Genomic DNA, 19,054 nt, shown 5'->3' with positions numbered 1-19,054 from the left:
GTTGCCGGGAAGACGGAGGGCTGGGGACACGCAGGGCATGAATCCGCTGGGGCTTCTGGCTTCGAGGTGGTGGAGCTCCCTGCAGACCACACCCATGTGCGCAGACAGGTAGCAAACACAGGTGGGGGCGGGGCGTGCCCGTGGTGCCTGGAGGTGAGAGAGAGGACAAGGCCTGAGGTCCAGGGGCAAGAGGAGTTGGGAGACCAGGGACACAGTGGATGCTGGGAGGCCACAGTCAGAGAGTGGACGCCAGTGATGACCAAGTCCAGGGTGTGGCCACAGCGCAGGGTGGGGAGGGGGTGAGGAGGGCCAGGAGGTCGTGGAGCTGTGGTGGGGGCAGTGGACCTTGGTGCCCCAGGAGGATGCGGCCTTGTAGCACTGCACAGGCGGGCCGGCGACGGGGACTGGAGGAGGAAAGGAGGCTGCTCCAGGCGGGTGGGGCATCCTCAGGGAGTGGGCTCAGTGCAGCCCAGGGTGGGGGGCTGGGGGCTGTCTCTCTGGGGGACAGTGAGGGGGGCGCCCCTTGCTTGCTCCCCCCAGGACTGCCCGGCTCTGAAACCATATTGGAAGCTGGGCCACTGAGCCCGAGATCAGCCCAGCACCTGTGGTCTGTAAACCACCCTTCCTTGGGTGCCCCCTTCTCGGCGTGAGGCCACTCAGGGAAGAAATAATTCGGCCAAGAGCGTTGGACTGGCAGCCGCCTCTCCTTCGGCTCCTCCCACGGAGAACCCGGGACCAGCCACCCACGGGGGAGCAGGTCGGGGAGGGGCGTGCTCCCAGCCAGGTGCCTCGTCTTCTCTGGGCTTTAGTGTGGGGAGCCCCCCACCTCCATGTTGGGCACACACCCCAGTATGTCCTCACCTGCCAAATAAGAATAAGCCGAAAGCCCTGGCTGGCGTAGCTCAGTGGATTGAGCGCGGGCTGCGAACCAAAGTGTCGCAGGTTTGATTCCCAGTCAGGGCACATGCCTGGGTTGCAGACCATGGCCCCCAGCAACCGCACATTGATGTTTCTCTCTCTCTCTCTCCCTCCCTTCCCTCTCTAAAAACGAATAAATAAAATCTTTTAAAAAAAGAATAAGCCGAAAAGCACTTCTGTGGACTGCAGACAGAAGAGAGGGGACAGGCTGGCCGGGCGGGAGGCAGAGACGCATCTTAAAGGCCCAGCGGACCTTGAGGGAAGGCTCTTGCGGAGGGAGACAGGACAGGGGAGGTTTTAGTGGTCACCACGTGGGAACGGCGGCGGGCGCAGAGGAGTCCTGCAGAGGGAGCCAAGGAACAGGGAGCCCGGGGAGGAGGGGCCAGGAGGCCTTGGGATGCTGCATCTTGAAGCGGCAGCTGAGAGCTGGCAGCACAGCAGGGTCGGGCGGCACCACCGGGCGAGGCAGGAGGAGACATTCGCGTGGGTGCATTTCAAGCTGGCCGGGTGTGTGGTCCCCGGGGGTGCGTGGGTCATCCAAGGAAGGGTCTCGCCCTTCCCGGGAGGGCCGTCTGCTGGGGGCGCGGGGGTCAGGCCCCCAGTTTGGGGGTGTGCCAGAGGCACCTGATCAATGTTTCTCTCACACATTGGTGTTTCTCTCTCTCCCTCTCTCCCACCCTTCCCCTCTCTCTAAAAATAAATACAATCATTAAAATTTTTAGGATTTGCCTCTTGAGCACCCCCTACTGGGCACCTGGCCCACAACCCAGTCATGTGCCCTGACTGGGAATTGAACCAATGACCCTTTGGTTCACAGGTCAGTGCTCAATCCACTGAGCCGCACCAGCAGGGCAAATAAATAAAATCTTTTAAAAAAGGAAAACTAAAAGCCATAGGATGATGACCCTCACAGGCTGCTGCAAGTCCCCCAGCTGAGAAGTGCCAAGGACCCTGCCCAGTGCCTGGCACAGCGGACGTCCAGGAAGCGGTGGCTGCTGCTCTCGGCCGACACCGGAGGCTCCCTGGAGCAGGAGGGACCCCCGCCCCCCGCCACGCTCCTAAACAAGGGCAGGGAGTCAGGTCCAGCTGGGACAGAACCCCGCCAGCCCCTCTCACCGGGGGGCCCTGGCTCGGTCACTGCGCCTCTCTGAGCCTGCTATCTCCTCTGTAACAGAGGATCTGACCCGGAGCCCAGAGCCGGGGGAGGGCCAGCTCCTCCTCCTCCCCCAGTAGCAGGGCCCCCTCAGACTGCCCGGCCAGGTTAGGACCCCCGTGCCAGGAGGTCAGGCCTCTGCGGGGGCCTTCCGGGATTTCCTGAATTTACGACAAGTTCAGGAACCGCCCCTGCAGGGGAAATCCCTGGCCGGGGAGGGGCCCCTGGAGCTCCTGCAACACCCGCTCCGCTCGCCAGCACCTCCCCAGGGGCATCCCTGATTGGCTGTGTGGCCTTTGACCAGTGGCTGGCCCTCTCTGGGCCTGATTCCTGGCTGAGGGCGTCCAGGCCCAGCCCCAGCCCAGCCCCGCCTGGGGCCAGCTCTGCCTCTCTCTGGCTCCACTCCAGACAGCACCGCAGGGCTGTCACATGCTGAGCCACGTGACAGGCAGCGGCTGGGGGCTCCATCTCACGCAGAGGACGGGGGCCTCCAGAGCCCCTAACCCCTGTCCCAAGTGGCTGAGGCCTCCAGAGCAGGTGTGGGCCCCGAGACCTCCCGTGCCCTCCCAGGGGGGCCCGGGGAACGGGGAGGGTGGGGGTGGTGAGGAGCTTCTCCCAAGGGCCCCGTGGCCCGGGGGTCCCAGGCCAGCATCCCGGGCAGACCCAGGGCGCCCAGGCAAAGGGGCAGTAGGACGGCGGTGGTGGCCCCGGAGTGGCAGGCACGGGCGATGGCACAGAAGATGCTCCTGCCCCCACACCTGTAACCCAATCACCTGCCTGTCTGACACCGGCGGCGGCTCGGGAATCTCCCCCTTTGTGTTGGCTCCCACAGGTGTGACCGGGGTGGGGGCCGGGGCAAGGCAGAGACAGACAGGCCCCCGGCACAGCTCGGGCGCCAGAGGAGCGGGAACCCAGGAACCACCATGGTGACACATCGTCGTGACAGCTGCCCTAGGGGGCAGAGGGCGGCGCTCTGCCCCGGGAGGTGGGAGGGGCATCTGGGAACACAAGCAGCCCCTGCTCGGAGCAGCAGGCTCCCAAGTGTGTGGGTCCCAGCGCTGCCACTCGCGCCCTGGGTGGGCAGGTCTCGTCCCCTGTCTGGGGCTCCGTTCCTCCTTGTAAGATGTCGGGGCGCAGGGGACAGGCTCGGTGAGTGGGTGCGGGGGGAGGCGGTGCTGGCCGACACGCACACGCAGGGAGCCCGGGCCCCGAGGCTGTGCTCCTGGACCCCAGCCATCTCGGGATCTGCGTTCTTCATCCTGCCCGTGGGAGACGAGGCTCAGGTGGGCTGGGCTCGGGGTGGGGCTGGGGCTGCCCTTGCTGCTCCAGGTGACTGGGCCCCACCCCACGCCGTAATTCCCAGGGCCACAGCCTCTCCTTCTCCCGCTGGGCCTGGGTCCCCATCCCCAGGCCTGGGGCCGGGGGGCCCTCAGCTCAGAGCTCCCTGAAGACCTCTGCGTGGCCCCCACCGGCCGCTGGCCCTCTCCGGGCCTGGCTCGTTGTCTGTGATGCAGGAGGGGGTGTAGAGGCTCCTGAGTGTTCTGCAAAATCTCCTGGGCCCGAGAGACAAAGGAGAGGCTGACAACTCCATCGCAGCATCAAGAGTTTGTTCAGGGAACGCATATACGAGGCGCACCTTGCGCAGTGGCGAGGCGCCGGGAGCGCGGGCAGGCGCTAAGGAGTGATGCGGCCCAGGCCAGGGCGGATGGGGGCGCCAGGACTCGACCTGTCCCGGACGTCGGGGGAAGGATGCTTTCCGCGCTCGCCTGGGGAAAGGCAGGGGCCTGTTCCAGCATCGGCCCGCCCGCGGCCTGGTGTGGGGGGCGGGGGGTGGTCTCGGAGGGCATTTACGGGAAGCAGTCTCTGTCCGGCCCAGATGGAGCTCTGGGGTCCGGCGGCGGTCAGGCCACTGCACGGTCTCTCCCACACACTGCTGGAGGTGGCAGTGAATCTCAGCCCGGGCACCGAGCCAGGGCAGCCCCGCCCCAGAGGCCGGCCGGGCCGGGACGTTTCACAACAGCTGGGCAGGGCCGGGCAGGGCAGGGCAGGGCCGGGCAGGGCAGGGCAGGGCGCCGGCGGAGCGGAGACGCGGGGAGGAAGGGCAGCTCGGCAGAGCCTCAGGTACCGTGTCCTGGGGTGGAGTGGGGGGCGGGGGAGACGGCAGCCAGCAAGCCGGGGACCTGGCTGCTGGGCTGGTTTGGAGCTCCCGGCTGCCGGCTGCCTGGCCAGGCAGGGCCACTCGGGCCACACACAGACTGGCCTTGTCCTCCCGGAGCTCCTCCGCCCGCCTGGAGAGGAAGGGGAAGGGGGGGGGGGGGACTTCCCTTTGAAGAGACCGGAGCCGTGGGAGAGGGAGGGGCTGAGGAGGGGCCCGGGGGTCCCCGAGGCCAGGCCGACAGCCGGCACCCTCGTTTTCTGTCGGAGCTGGCCACCATCCTTCGTCTCACTGGGGCTGGATCCAGGGGGGACCCAGAAAACCCCGGAATTTATTTATAAAAAATTGTGTATTTATTCTTACAAGCTGACACTTCAGCCACCTTCAAAGCCCTCTCCCTTCGATACAATACACATATGGAGACATTTTTTCCCACTGCTCAAAGCAGTGTTTGAACTCATCAACTTTGATGCCAGCTTTTTTCCCCAGGGGAACAAGAAAAAGTCGCTTGGAGACAGCAGGTGAATGGGGAGGCTGGGGCTTGGGGTTCAGGCTGTTCGGGGTCAGGAACTGCTGAGCACGCAGCACGGTGTGGGCAGGTGTGCTCGTGAATCAGCCATCACGAAATGGGCAAACGCATTGAAAGAGTCTTCAGAAAAATTACATTTCACTGAAGCTGAATGCAGCCTCTCACAACAACGCCAGCTGGCACACTGATCCAGATGGGCTCCTAGAACGCTCACCTAGTGAGGGGAGCCTGTACTGCAAGGAGCCCACCCTGCAGAAGAGAATTCCGGGGTTTTTTGCATCCTCCCTCGTACATCCTGGAAGGGAGCCCAGGGCCCCAGCTCCGGACCACGTGGCCCCAGGAGGGAGAGCGCCCTGTGCCTGGGCGGGGGCGGGCAGAGGTCAAGCACCCGCGTGGCAGCACATGTCTCCTGGGCACGGCCCTGGGCACTATGGCAGGTCATGTTCCTGGGAGTGGACACTGCCCGGGCTCCGGGAGGGGGCACCAGCTGACGACCGTGCCTCCCTGCAGGAGAGCTGATCGCCGGGGGGCTTTGTGGGCATCGGGGAGCCTCCGCAGAGCCGCCCCAGAGGGTGGGGCTGGGGCTGGGGCTGGGGCTGGTCCCCGGCGGCCCACGGCACCCATGGAAGGGACAGGACAGCTGCCCAGAGCTCCGGGGCACCTGGTGGACATCCAGGTCAGGGCCACACGGGAGAGACCCGGCTGGAGACACTAGGGGAGTGGACCTCCCACACAGGCTGGGGACCTCCATCTCTGGCAGCAGAAGGGGGTCCCCAGGGCTCTCGAGCCACCACATTTCCCTCTGTCACCTTCCCCAGCTCCTGCCCCCACCTGGGCTGATGTCCTTGCCCCCCCCGGCACTCGCGCTGGTCTCAGGCCTCCTCAGGCTCCCACCCCGGGGTCTCCCTCCTCCTCCCCCTCCCGGGGCGGTGGTCTCCCAGCAGCAGCCTCGGGGGCTCCAGGGGCCGACCCCACTTCACGGGTGGGGAAGGTGAGCCACAGAGAGGCCAGGGCACCCGCCCAGGTGCTCCTCACTGACAAGTGGAGTTGCTGGGGTTCGAGCCCGGGGCCACGGCACTGGGAGGATGCTCTTAGAAAGAGCCTGGTTGAAGCTCCCGCCCAGCCTCCCGTGGGGGGTTGGAGCGTGGGGGTGGGGGGTTGGAGCATGGGGGCGGGGTGGAGTTCCTCTGCACACCCCGAGATTCTGGGTTTCCGGTTGTCGGGGTGGAGAAGCCGGGTGGCCTCAGGCAGGCCCCCTGCTCTCTGTCCCCTCCAGTGGGGGCAATCGCGGCACCCTGTCCAGGCCGTCCTGGTGGTGAAGTGGGTCCCACGGGCGCAGGTGACCGGAGCCGACTTTCTTAGGAACTCGGGCAGCCCAGACGTGCCCCGGGGCGGGGAGGGAGGAGCTCGGGGCCCCAGCCCCGTCTGATGCAGGAACCCCCTCGTTTGTGGGTCCTTTGTGAGGTCACAGGGCCTGGGTGCCCCCAGATCCCGGAGGAGAGGTGGGCGGGGCTCCCCTGCTCGCCTGGGTTGTGCCCAGCTCTCCGGGCCCTGGCAGGCAGCCCTGGGGGAGGGGGGGGGCTTCCATCCAGAGTGACCGACCAGCAGGGGCAAAGGCTGGGTGACTTTGCCTCAGTGTTGTGGGGAGAGACCCCCCCCGTGCCTTGCTCAGAGGCAGGAGCGCCGTGCCTTACATTCTTGCGGGTTTGACGAGGACTCTGATGAAAGCGCAAACAGCCCGGGGAGGCAGGAGATGGGGCGGGGAGGGTGTGCCGGGCTCTCAGCGCCTATCGGAAGCCTGCGGGTGAGAGCAGGACCAGGAGGGCGGGGCGGGGGAGGGAGACCGCCGAGTGACGAGGGGGCCTAGCCCACGTCTCCTGGACACGGCATGCACGCACACACGCCAGCGCTCCGTGTGGCCTTGCGTCCTTCAGTCCTCAGGACGGCAGCGAGCTCTCTGTCACCACCAGTTACAGACGAGGAAACGGAGGCAGCGAGCGGGTGAGCGGCTCGCCCAAGGTCAGGCCAGCACGAGGCAGGGCCGGGGTGAGCCCAGAGGGTTCCCTGCTCCTGGGTCTTGGCCTGGCCAGGGCTCCCCCCACCCAGTAGAGGGGCCGAGCCTGGGGCCGAGAGGGAACATGGTGTCCACGGCAACTGCCCAGCATTTCCCAACCAGGGCAGGAGGCCTGCAGGGTCAGCACGGCTCCGGTCACACCAGGGGGACGTCCTCAGCGCAGAGTGCCGGCTGGGCCAGGCCATCCCGTTGGCTGCAGCAGACTCAGCTCTCAGGGCCATAAAACCTTCCAGAAAACCAAGGGCCACAGGGACAGTAGCCACTTAACAAGAGCTGGGGGCTGCAGACACACTGAGGCCCAGCCCTGGGCTCGGAACTGTGCTCGTTCTCGATGAGCACCAAGCCAGCTGGGGGTGCTGTCACTGTCCCCCCAGGGGATGAGGAGGCTGGGGTATTCAGACCCCCACGATGAGCCAAGCAGGCCATGCGGGTCTGCACCCCAGTCTGGTGGGAGGGAGGTGGGTGGGATAAAACTACGTATTTATTGTGCGGTGGCCCAGCGTGGTGGGGAGCAGAGCCCAGGGGCCCCTGTGAGAGTGTGTGTGGGCGAGTAACCAGGGCGGGCTGCCTGCAGGAGGCATCAGGCAAGCAGAGACCTGAAAGGCGGGAAGTCAGAAAGGGCAGCAGAAAAGGGTCCCCACGGGTCCTCAGCAGCAGACAAAGGAGTGAATGTGTCAGAATGCTCCTCTGTCCAGTTTCCAGTAAACAGGTGGGGGGCCGGGGGAATGTGGGGGCCCCCACCCCACCTGCCCACCCTGCTGCTGACAGCGAGGAGGCGGGGCTGCCCCTTTACCTCCATCCCCACCGTTCCCTGCTCTTCCGTCCCGGACAGCTGGGAGGCTGGAGCTCTTTCCCTCCAGCTGGGGAGCTGGGGAGCGGGGAGAGGGGCCACCGCCCTCTGTCACCCAGCCCTCTGGGCCACCGCCAGCCTGCCTAGCCTCCCTGGGCAGTGCTGCCAGCCTGGGGGCGGGGAGACCGAGGATGTGGTGTCTGGAACGTCCCAAGTGGGGACCGTGGTGGGGGGTGGGGACTGTCCCTCTCCTTATCCAACTCCCCCTGATTATTCCAGGCCTGGTGGGTGCGGGCAGCCCCGTGTCTGGGTGAAGCACCGGACAAGGGTGCAGCCGCGGCCTGGGGCTAGTTTCTGTTGGGTTCCTGGCTGCCTGCCCACCGTTAGGGGACTATGGAGTAGCTGTCCCCAGACCCACACCAGTGCTCAGGGTCCAGGGCTCTCCACCCGCTGGCCAAGGGGGCGGTGGCCTCTGTGTGTGTGTGTGTGTGTGTGTGTGTGTGTGTGTGTGTGTGTAGACCAGGCAGGGCCTGGTCCCCTGGGACTACACGTGAGCCCCAGGGAGGGTGTGTGTGTGAGCCCACACGGTGCAGGCAGGGCTGCAGCGGGTGCCCGAGAAGGTGGGGAGCCCTGGCCCATGCTCCTCTTTTCCTCCCGCAGGATGGACCCCTTCGAGGACACGCTGCGGCGGCTGCGGGAATCCTTCCGCGCGGGGCGGACGCGGCCGGCGGAGTTCCGGGCGGCCCAGCTCAAGGGCCTGGGCCGCTTCCTGCAGGAGAACAAGCAGCTTCTGCAGGAGGCGCTGGCGCAGGACCTGCGCAAGGTGGGGGGCGGCGGGCGGTGGGAGGTGGGCGGCGGGCGGGGTGGGAGGCAGGTAGGGTGGGGAGGCTGGGACAGGGACGTGGGGACAGCTGCATCCTCCATGAAGTGGGACTAAAAACCCATCCCCCTCCACCCCTTGCCTGTGCCGTAACCCACTCTGCCGCATTCACCCATTTCTTCATCCGCTCAACTACTCACTGAGCACCTACTATGTGCCACGTCCCGTTCCGGGATCTGGGGATGCAACAGAGAATAGAACCAAATCCCTGTGTGCAGCCAGCTGGCCTTGACAGAGCTCGACAGTGAATCAATAATGACGTGGCGTGTGGACGGTGGGAGGGGGCGCGAGGGGGCCAGGGTCAGGGTGCCGTCTCCCGCTGGGGGCAGGGAAAGCTTCTCTGAGAAGAAGGCGTCTGAGCAGAGGCGTTAAGGAGGAAGGGAAGGAGCCACGTGGACCCCGGGGGAAGCGGCAGTGGGGCGTGCACGGGCGAAGGCCCTGGGGCAGGAGGAGCTTGGTGTGCGTGCCTGAGGGGCAGCAAGGGGCCCGCTCGGCTGCAGAGGGAGGGGCAGGGCTGCACGGAAGATGAGCCTCACAGGCAGGGGCGGGGGGGGGGGGGCGGGCTTCAGCCGCCCCCAACCCCAGCGGCAGCCACGGCGGGGCCCCAAGACGCACACTTTCTCATACGTAGGTGGCTCCGCCTCCCCAGCTCCCAGGGCCCGCCTACTCAGCTCCCCCTGGGGCTCCCCTGGGCGCGTTACAGAGGCCGCAGTTCCCAGACCCACCTGGTGCGTCCCACTGGCCCCTCACCGCCTGGCACCCCAGGGCCAGTGGCTCTTGGTCAGCTGGCAAGGCCGCTAGCTGCTTGGATTCTTACCACCTGCGAGGAGCCCGCAGTGCGCGCCGGCGGCTGGCCGGCCCCCCCGGGGGACGGCAGTGTCCCCTTGGCTTCAGCTGAGCTTGTCTGAGCCCTAAACCTCGAGTATGTCCCCAGCAGGGCCTGGGGCCTCCCGAGGTCCCACATGAGACCCTGCGTTGACCTCTGGGGTCCACCCCTTGCTGCTTGCTGCTTGCTGCTTACGCCCTTGAGGGTCAGCCAGCCCACACGCTGCCCTCCCCGCACACACACACTTTTCCAGTGGGCCAGCGGGCTCCGCTGGGGTCATGATGGAGACGCTGGCACCGGCAGGGACCCGCCCTACTCACAGCAGCCAGCCAGGTGCCCGCCCCGTCCCTGCGGTAGTCACAGATTCGTTGCCTGGTCGCGTCCAGAGTCACGAGTGGGGTGCGTCCCCGTTCTGCAGGGACGGCAGGGGCTGGCCACAAAGCCTTGTCCTGAGGACATGGCCTCCTGGTCACCCCTGCTCCTTTTCTCCCTGTCCCCGAACCTTCTCTTTACCTCTGCCGCAGCCAGGTGACACCAGGGCCCCTCATTGGCCTCTTCTGGAACCATCTGCTGCCCCATTTATGAAACCGGGGCTCCCGGCCAAGTTCTCCACAACTCCCCGCAACCCAGGGGGCGGGCTTGGCCTCCCTGTGGGGAGTGTCCCCCGCTCACTGGGCCCGGTCGGTCGGGGGACAGGCACCCCCGCAGCGCCGCTGCCACCGCCCACCTGCTGGCCCAGCTGCCCTTCCCCGGGACACCTGCGCCGACCGCCTATCTGGTCCCTCTCCTCCCTCGGGCTCGGGTTTCCTCCCCGGCTCCTCCCGGCTCCAGCAGCCGGGCCCCACAAAGGGCGCAGCAGCCCAGAAAAGCCACCCGGGGTCCTCCCCACAGCTTGCGAGCTCTGTCCCCGACCTTCCCGGTACGCGGCACCTGCCCGCCCTGATCTGCACGAACCTTCCCCTTGAAACCCAACAGGGCTTCCAGGTGGGGCGGCCGCACGGTCACCCCTGCAGGAGGCTCAAAACAGCTTGCTCTCCCCGCATCGCAGAGGTCAGCAGGGCCCAGACTGTCCCTTCAACCGGCCCAAAGCTCGCTCGGACCATAGGTGACCTGCCAGGTCCAGTGGTCAGGCCCCACGGCTCAGGGGGGCAGAGGCGTGGGCTGCGCACGCAGGGGTGGGGAAGCACGCTTCATCCGGGCTTTGCTTCCCAGCAGCGAGGGTGGGTGTGGCTCCTCCCCCCGAGGTCCCAGCTGTGGCCTTGGCCTTGCACTGGCTTGCTCAGTGACCCCGAGAAGAGCATCCCCCTCTCTGGGCTTCGGTTCACCCTCAAAACCATCCCAGCACCCCTGGGACTGCCGCCCTGCCCTCTAGCAGGGAAAGCTCGTGACGGCCACGCCTCGGGCTTCAGGACAGCCGGGCTGTGGGGCCCCTGTCCGTGGGCCTCACGCTGCCTGAGGCCCGCGGGCTGGGTCTCTCCTCCCTGCTGGCGTGGGACAGGCACGCGGAGACAGAGATGGGCACAGCGTCCCGTCCCGGGGACGGCCGCCGCCTCCTCCCTCCTGCCCTGGAAGCCTGACAGTGACACCCGGCCCCCGGGCTGTGGGAACTGACGGCACTTACCCCAGGGGGCCTGACCCCAGGGTCCCTGGCAGACTGGTACCCACACAGCGGGCCACAGTGGGGCACACGGACAATCCTGTTAAACCCCAAGTTCGCTCCTGTCCCTACTCGGTTTGACGTCCTCAGCCCGGCCGCCTGGCCCCATCCCCTCGCCCACTCTGCTCCTGGCTAGGCGGGGACACGGCGAGCCCGCGCCCACCCCAGGGCCTTTGCACGTGCCCTGCCCTCCGCCGGGAACATCCTGCCGCCGGATGTTCCCGGGCTCCCCTTCTTCGCTGCTCAGCTGCAGCCTCGTCCCCGAGGCTGGTGCTGGCCCTCGTGCGGAAAATGGAGCAAACACACATACACACACGCACTGGAACACACACCACTCACTCAAGCACTTGCACACGTGCACGCTTGCTGGAGCTCGGGCACACACACACACACACACACACACACACACGCCACACGCTCCAGCAGTCTTCCCACTGCGCCGTCTCGTCCCCATGTGGCAGCCAGTGTCCCCGAGACCACGTTGACTGTCCCCCTGCAACAGCGGCTGCACGGGACACCAGGCTGTCTCTCTGTCTCGGCCACTGCTGCACCGCTGGCTCGAGACAGCACCTGCGCACTGCACGAGCCCACTGGACGTGGGCAGATTGGGTGGATGGGAAAGTCAGAGCAGGCCTTGTCTGGAGGAGGCTGGGCCCTGTCGGGGCCTCCGGCCACCCGCTGACCCTGGTCCTGGGGCCCTGCCCCGCCCCTGCAGGGGGTCTTCGAGGCGGAGGTGTCCGAGTTCAGCATCAGCCAGGGGGAGATTAACTTGGCGCTCAGGAACCTGAAGGCCTGGATGAAGGACGAGAAAGCAACCAAGAACCTGGTGAGCGGGCCTGGGGTGGGGCGAGGCAGGTGGGCTTCAGGGTGGGGGTTTCCCCACGGGGCCTCCTCTGGGGTGGAGGGTGGTGCCGAGGGGCCGGGGTCTCAGCCGCCGGGCACTTGCCATGCTGCACCCCCTTCCCACACAGGCCACGCAGCTGGACTCCGCCTTCATCCGCAAGGAGCCCTACGGCCTGGTGCTCATCATCGCCCCCTGGAACTACCCCGTGAACCTGATCCTGGTGCCCCTGGTGGGCGCCCTCGCCGCAGGTGAGCGGAGGGTCCTGAGCCTCACCCCTCACCCTTCCTGGCCCCAAAAGCCCTTCCCAAATGGGGCAGGGGAATGTCTCAAAATTCCATCGTGTCATGCGCCCAGCCTCGCACACCCTCCCTGCCTCTCCGCGTTCTGGTCTGCTGCCTGCCACTGGGTGGGTGTGGGGGCACCGGCTCCCCCTAGAGTTCCCCACTTGACACTGCAGGGAACTGCGTGGTGCTGAAGCCATCGGAAATCAGCCAGAGCACAGAGAAGGTCCTGGCTGAGGTCCTGCCCCCAGTACCTGGACCAGGTAAGGGTGGCCCTGCCCCCCTTCAGCCACAGTGTCCCACATCCCTGCCCTTGCCAGCCTGGGAGGTTTGGCCGTCCCTGCAGCCCGCAGTGTCCCCTGAGCATCCTGTGCCTCCGGCAGAGCTGCTTTGCCGTGCTGCTGGGCGGGCCTGAGGAGACGGGGCAGCTGCTGGAGCACAAGTTCGACTACATCTTCTTCACGGGTGAGGGGCCCTCGGTGCGTGGGGGTGGGCGGCGTGCAGGGTGGGGGGTGCCCCAAGTCCTCACAGACAAGGAGGTGTCTGCAGAGACGGGAGGAGCCAGGACCACGGGGAGGGGGCAGGGCGGAGAAGTGACCGAGTCTTCGGGTCCCGGGCAGAGGGAGCCAGGGAAAAAGGCCGGGGTCACCCGCACAGACGCCGGGCCAGGCGAGGGCAGGGGCCTCCAGGCCTCGGGGTAGGGGGGCTTCAGCTCAGGGGAGGCTGAGTAGAGCAGCGGACTGTGAAATCCAGAAGATCAGCCCAGACGGGAGGTGGGGACGGGGGGGGGGGGGGGGGGGCGGCAGTGGAGGGGCGGGGGGCAGGGCTGCCAGGGGAGGTCAGAGAAGAGAGACCCTAATGTCCGAGCCTGCAGCTGGGCTCCGGCCTCAGCCTCAGGTGACAGGGGTCGCTGAAGGTTCCAGAGAGGCGTGGACAGGTGGCGAGAGGCGCGGGGCAGCGTGTGTCACCTGCAGGGGCGCGGGGGACCCGAGGCAGGAGGGGGCAGAGGGGACCTGTAAAAGGCTCTGCTGGCGCAGCAGCGACTGGCAAGGGAGGGCCCGCTGAGGCCCGGCCCCCCAACTCAGCCCCCTGTCCGGAGGACGAGGGGCAGGAAGTGGACCCCACTAAAGGGGCCCCAGCCCCAGGCCGAGGCCACCCCACCTGACCCACGTCAATGAACGTCACTCTGGCTTTCCCCGCATCCCCAGGGAGCCCCCGGGTGGGCAAGATCGTCATGGCCGCGGCCGCCAAGCACCTGACGCCCGTCACGCTGGAGCTGGGGGGCAAGAACCCCTGCTACGTGGACGACGACTGCGACCCCCAGACCGTGGCCAACCGTGTGGCCTTCTTCCGCTACTTCAACGCCGGCCAGACCTGCGTGGCCCCCGACTACGTGCTCTGCAGCCCCGAAATGCAGGAGCGGCTGGTGCCCGCCCTGCAGAGCGCCATCACCCGCTTCTACGGCGAGGACCCCCGGGGCTCCCGGACCTGGGCCGCATCATCAGCGACAAGCATTTCCAGCGGCTCCAGGGCCTGCTGGGCTGTGGCCGTGTGGCCATCGGGGGCCAGAGTGACGGGAGTGACCGCTACATCGGTGAGTCCCCCTCTCCCGGCCCCGGGACCCCCCGGCTGAGGCCCTTACAGCAGGCTCCGATGGGCCCTGAGGTTCCCGGCTTCCCTCCCGCCTCCCGCTGCTCCGCGGCGTGACCCGGGTCCCGTGGGCCCACGATCCCTGTCCTGAGCACCCGCCAGGCTGCGGTTACAGAGCAGCTCCCAGCCTCTGGGCCACACGTCTCTGCGGTGACGCTGCCGCTCCGACAGGCTGGGACCTGGGACCTCGGGCTCCGGGGGTCTGAGGTCCCGTCACCCCTCGACTGTAAGACCAAGGCTGGGGGGCCTCTGGGCCCTGGTCCCTCCTCGGGGGCCGTGGGGAGACTCCTCCCTAGAACCCCCCTGAGCCTGGAGCCCTGGGTCCCCGGGCCCTGCCCAGGGGACCCTGCGCCCGGGGCCGAGCCGTGCCCTGTGCCCGCAGCCCCCACGGTGCTGGTGGACGTGCAGGAGACGGAGCCGGTGATGCAGGAGGAGATCTTCGGGCCCATCCTGCCCATCGTGAGCGTGAGGAGCCTGGACGAGGCCATCGACTTCATGAACCGCCGGGAGAAGCCCCTGGCCCTGTACGCCTTCTCCAACAGCCGCCAGGTGGGGGCTCGGGCAGGCCGCGCAGAGGCTGGGCAGGGGTGGGGACAGGTGCGGGCCGTGAGCCGAGGGCCTGGAGGGACGGAGGGTGCTGGCCCCTCTGGGCTGTCCCAGGAGATCCTGGGTGGCGGCTGTCTTGGCTCTGCCTCTGTCGTCCCTCCTGAGAGCAGCCACCACCCTCCCCTGCTGTCCTGGCCACCCTGGCCTGGGTGCTCCGTGGGCAGGTCCCAGGACCCTCTCCAGCATCTCATATCCCCCCATCTGCCCGGCCTCCATCTCAGCCCGTTGGCTGCAGTGTCCCCTTCCAGCGTCTGGCTCACGGAAGGCACACACACATGGGGTGCGACAGGGAGGGTGGGCGACCGGGACACACAGGCCAGGCACAGGCCCTGAGCCCCACCCCTGGGCCCTCACCTCCAGCCCCTGGGGGCAGCCTGGAGCCTCGAGGGGCGGGCGCCCCCAGTTTAGGACTCACCTCCTCGCCTCACCCAGCTCTCGTGAGCTGCCTCCCAGACCAGACAGTATTTTTGGAAATCAAGTTTTTATTTTGGGAGGACGAGACTTACAGAAGTATCAGAGACAGCTCAGGGGCGGCAGACCCCACGCCCCGTTCCCGCGGTCAAGGGCCCTCCCCCAGTCAGAACCAGTCAGAGCTGGGCAGCGGACAGTGGCGCACCACTGGTGACTGTGCTCTGGGCTCGGTTCGGACTTCACCAGTTCTCCCTCCTCTGGGGGGGGGCCCGGCCGGGGGCCCACTGCAGCCTGTAGCCGTCGGGGCTCCTCTGGGCCATGACTGGCTGGGGAGCTACTGTGCTGAGACCTGCCCATCCTGTTTTCCATCCCTTCCTTCCCTCCCTGGGTCTCCAAGACGCCTTGGGCTCGTGCCGTATTTCCTGTGCCCAGCCCTTCCTCCGGGCGCCCTGGTTTACCGGGATTATGTTCACTTTAGAAAGCGCGACACAGGGTTTTTGGAACGGGAGTCACCTGGCATAATGGCTGTCCTGACTGCCCAGCCCTGGTCCCCGGAGAGAGTGACACCTAAGACACGTCTCAGCCCAGGTGACTCGCCCTTAGGTCCCTGGGAGCACTGGTGCTTCCCGCTCCATCCACTGTGGCTGTGACTGATGGTCGCAAGTGACCTCTGAGCGCACAGCTGGGGGCGCCACTCCGCCCACCATCAGATAAGCCTTGACCCTGGGGCCATCTGAGGGTCACGCGTTGTAACTAAATATAATGACACCTTAATGTCAGTTCATCCTTTTCCCTCTCATTCTTCAAGTAAACCTATGGATAGAAAAGGTCTTCACAAAGTCAAGCAAAGGCCAAGTTCATGTTTCTAAAGATTTTATTTATTTATTTTTAGAGAGGGGAGGGAGGGAGAGAGAGAGAGAGAGAAACATCAATGTGTGGTTGCTGGTGGTCATGGCCTGCAACCAGGGCATGTGTCCTGACTGGGAATCGAACCTGCAACACTTTGGTTCGCAGCCCGAGCTCAATCCACTGAGCTACACCAGCCAGGGCCCAAGTTCATGTTTCTAAAACACCGATCTGACCAGGCGATCGCAGCTGACCTCCCTGTGCCACATGTCACACAGCCCCACCCCAACCCCACTCCCCTGTCCCTCAGCCACCCCACCTGCCCTGCACTCTGCCTGGGGGCCCCTCCCCTCTCTGCCTGAATGACCCCTGACCCCTTCAGACTCAGCAGGGACATCATACCCCTCTCCTGGGACACTCTCCACCTCCCCTCCGGGCCTGTGGGTCCCCAGCACCCCGCACACGAGAGCAGGTGCTCAGGAATGCGTCCTGACCCGGGAGTCTGGTGGCAGCACCCCCTGCAGCTCCCGTGGTGGGCCAGCCCCTCCCCAGAGCCAGCAGGCTGGCCTCCTGCCGCCCGGCCACTCAGCCGCTTGCTGCTTCTCCCCAGGTGGTCCAGCAGGTGCTGCACCGGACCAGCAGCGGGGGCTTCTGCGGGAACGACGGCTTCATGCACCTGACCCTCGCCAGCCTGCCGTTCGGAGGAGTGGGTAGGTGCCAGGAGAGCCCGTGTCCTTCCCTACTCATGTGACTGATGGCACCGCAGCCCCTCCATTCTGCTCCCCGCACCCTCTGAGTCTGGACAGAATCTTCCAGACCTGCCTCTGCGTTGACATTTGGGGGTGGGGTCTGTCTGGGAGGGAGTCTGACAGTCCTCCTCCCGGTGAAAACCCCCCAGGGCTCCCATGAGGGCGGGATGAGGCTGGGCCCCTGACTCGCAGCTCCTGCAGGCCAGCCCGTCCTGACCTGGCCTCCTCTCCCCGCACCCCTGCCCGCTGCCCCAGCCACACTGAGCTCTGCCCGGGCCCTAACAAGCCACGGGTCAAGCACCTTCAAGTGCTGGGTCCGAGTTTTGTCTGAGCCTGGGTCCCTCTTGCCCACACCCGCCCTCTTCATCTGGTCAAATCCACGTCCCTCGGGGCTTGCTCCAGGAAGCCCTCCCTGATTACCCCCAACTCCACCAGGCTGGGTGACCCTGCCCAGACTCCTCAGTGCAGAAGCTGCCTCATCCTTGACCACCTCCCTACTTAGACGCTGAGGATTCACAACACAGCACTTACTGTGTCCAGGGGTCTGGACACTCACCCAGCCCCCCACAGCTCCAGGAGGGAGGTGCCGTTCTCACCCTACGGCACGGAGGACACCACGGCAAAGTCGCTTGCCCAAGGTGACAGCTAGCTCAGAGCTGAGGTTCTAGCCCACGCGGTCCCTCCGGAATCCACATTCCTGACCACTGTCTACCTGTCTTGCCTTAACACCTCCCATGGCACCTGGTGTCCCCGACGTTTATGGAGCTGTTGCCAGGCCCGGGGCTAAGCCCTCCCTCGGGTCTCTCGGGGTGAGCCAGCCCCCTTTGCAGACCGGAGCCGCGAGGCTCGAAGGGACGAAGCTGCCCATCCAGGTCGCACCGTGTGGCCGGCAGCCCCCACGTCTGCCTGACGTTGCCTCCCCTGGCCGCTGAGGGCCTGACCGCCATGTTCTCTGCCACTGTGCAGGTGCCAGCGGCATGGGCAGCTACCACGGCAAGTTCTCCTTCGACACCTTCTCCCACCACCGCGCCTGCCTGCTGCGCCGCCCTGGGATGGAGAAGATTTACTCCATCCGCTACCCGCCCTACTCGCTGCGCAACCTGAGGGTGCTGCTGATGGCCATGGAGACCCGCAGCTGCACCCTGCTCTGAGCCCGCCTTGGGCATCGGGCACCAAGGGTCCCTCCTGGCTCATGTCCAAGTCCTACGCTGTCACCTGTGGCTGGTGGAGGCGCGACCTAGGGTCCGGGGCACAAGGAGGAAAGACCTGCCAAGGCCACAACCCAGCCCAGCGCTTGCCCTTCTCCTTCTCAGGGCGTCCCTCTTCCGGCCCTCGGCTGCCCCCTAACTAGGAGGGGCTAAGGTGAGGGAGTGTGCGAAACCTCCGAGAGCCACCTGTCCCAGGCAGACGAGCCACCTGTCCCGGGCAGATGGGGGCACCCCTGAGCCACCCCCTTCCTGTGGAAAGGGCAGCAGGCCGCATCGTGGACCTGCTGTGACCCAGGCTGTCCCTGTCCTGAGCTGCTCCCCGTCTCCACAGTGGAGATGACTAACGCCTGTGTCTCTGAGATGGTTGTGAGATTACATTTAGGAGCTTAATAAACGCGAGTCGCCACCCCAGGCTCCAGACACTCTGTCTCCTCACTTGAGCGGGGTGAGGCTGCTTCCCTCCCCTCCCCCCACCTCTCCCCGCGGGTCAGGCTGAGACGCCTGCAGCAGGATCTCCTTCCCTCCAGCTCAGGCTCCTTGGGAGCTCTGGACACACTCCTGTCCCCCAGGTGGCCAGCCCCGGGCACTTCACCCACACCGGACTCGTCCTATTCCCTGCCCCGCTCACCCTCTGGGGCGCTGACGCCATGGAACGGTCCCCACTACACTCAGCCACAAAGCCCTACTCACCAGCCTCCTGCTCAGCGCCCTAGTGTCATCTCCCTCGTGTCACCTCTCAGTAATCCTGATGATCCCATGGTACCACACAACTCCCCTGACCCGCACACTAACCCCTCCGTTCAGGGCCATCCATAACTCACCCCGTCCCCCTCGGGAAGTTCTGCCACGGCCCTGTGCCCACGCGCTCGGCTTGTCCTCCTCTTCTAAATGCATGGGACGTGTCCTTTTCGGGAGGGTCTCTGCCATTCTTGTCCTGCTCAACTCCTACCGGCATTCTGCCTCAACATCACCTCCTCCAAAGCCTTCCCTGACCACCTCCCGCGCCAGCCCCCTGCCCCACCGCGCGCGCGAGCACACACACACGTGCAGGAGGCCTGCAGAGACTTCTCTGTGTCTGCAGCCTCCCGTGTCCCTCTGCCACACAGTTCACCGAGAGGATCACAGACTTGGTGGCTGGCGAGGGCCGGGACTCCCGAGTTATCAAGACCCAGGTGCGGCTCCGGAAGCAGCGCTTCGCAGCTCCGCGGCTTAGGCCAAGTTAACTAAACAAGGCTGCGTCGCGGCTTCCCCACCAGTAAAGCGAGAATAATCTGTCCTCCACGCAGGGCTGCTGTAAGGATTAAATAAAGCCGCCTGCGTGACGGCTTAGCGGATTAGCGTGGAGTAGGAACGGCTCCGGCACTGCCTAACTGCACGGGGAGACACTCAACAGGGGTGATACAGAGGCCGCGCGGGGGCCGACCCGGAACCACTCCCCAAGCCACGCCCCGGGCGTCCCGCCTCCGCCTCTCAGAGC

The 19,054-nt window shown here is 66.2% G+C and overlaps 1 protein-coding gene across 1 annotated transcript; it reads left to right on the top strand.

Moving 5' to 3' along the window:
* Positions 1-6,652: 6,652 nt before the first annotated feature.
* ALDH3B1 (aldehyde dehydrogenase 3 family member B1) lies at positions 6,653-18,954 on the top strand. The gene is given in 12 exon segments (XM_045855024.1): positions 6,653-6,756; positions 8,280-8,442; positions 11,698-11,808; positions 11,954-12,074; positions 12,284-12,351; positions 12,353-12,370; positions 12,491-12,572; positions 13,316-13,585; positions 13,588-13,701; positions 14,140-14,306; positions 16,231-16,330; positions 17,336-18,954. Coding segments are annotated over 11 exon segments (1,398 nt in total). The 5' UTR covers positions 6,653-6,756; position 8,280; the 3' UTR covers positions 17,521-18,954.
* Positions 18,955-19,054: the final 100 nt, after the last annotated feature.

Source organism: Phyllostomus hastatus, unplaced genomic scaffold (genome assembly GCF_019186645.2).
Source record: "Phyllostomus hastatus isolate PE091 unplaced genomic scaffold, TTU_PhHast_1.1 phas_scaffold_11, whole genome shotgun sequence".
Classification (NCBI taxonomy): Eukaryota; Metazoa; Chordata; class Mammalia; order Chiroptera; family Phyllostomidae; genus Phyllostomus; species Phyllostomus hastatus.
This window is presented reverse-complemented; position numbering and strand designations above follow the sequence as displayed.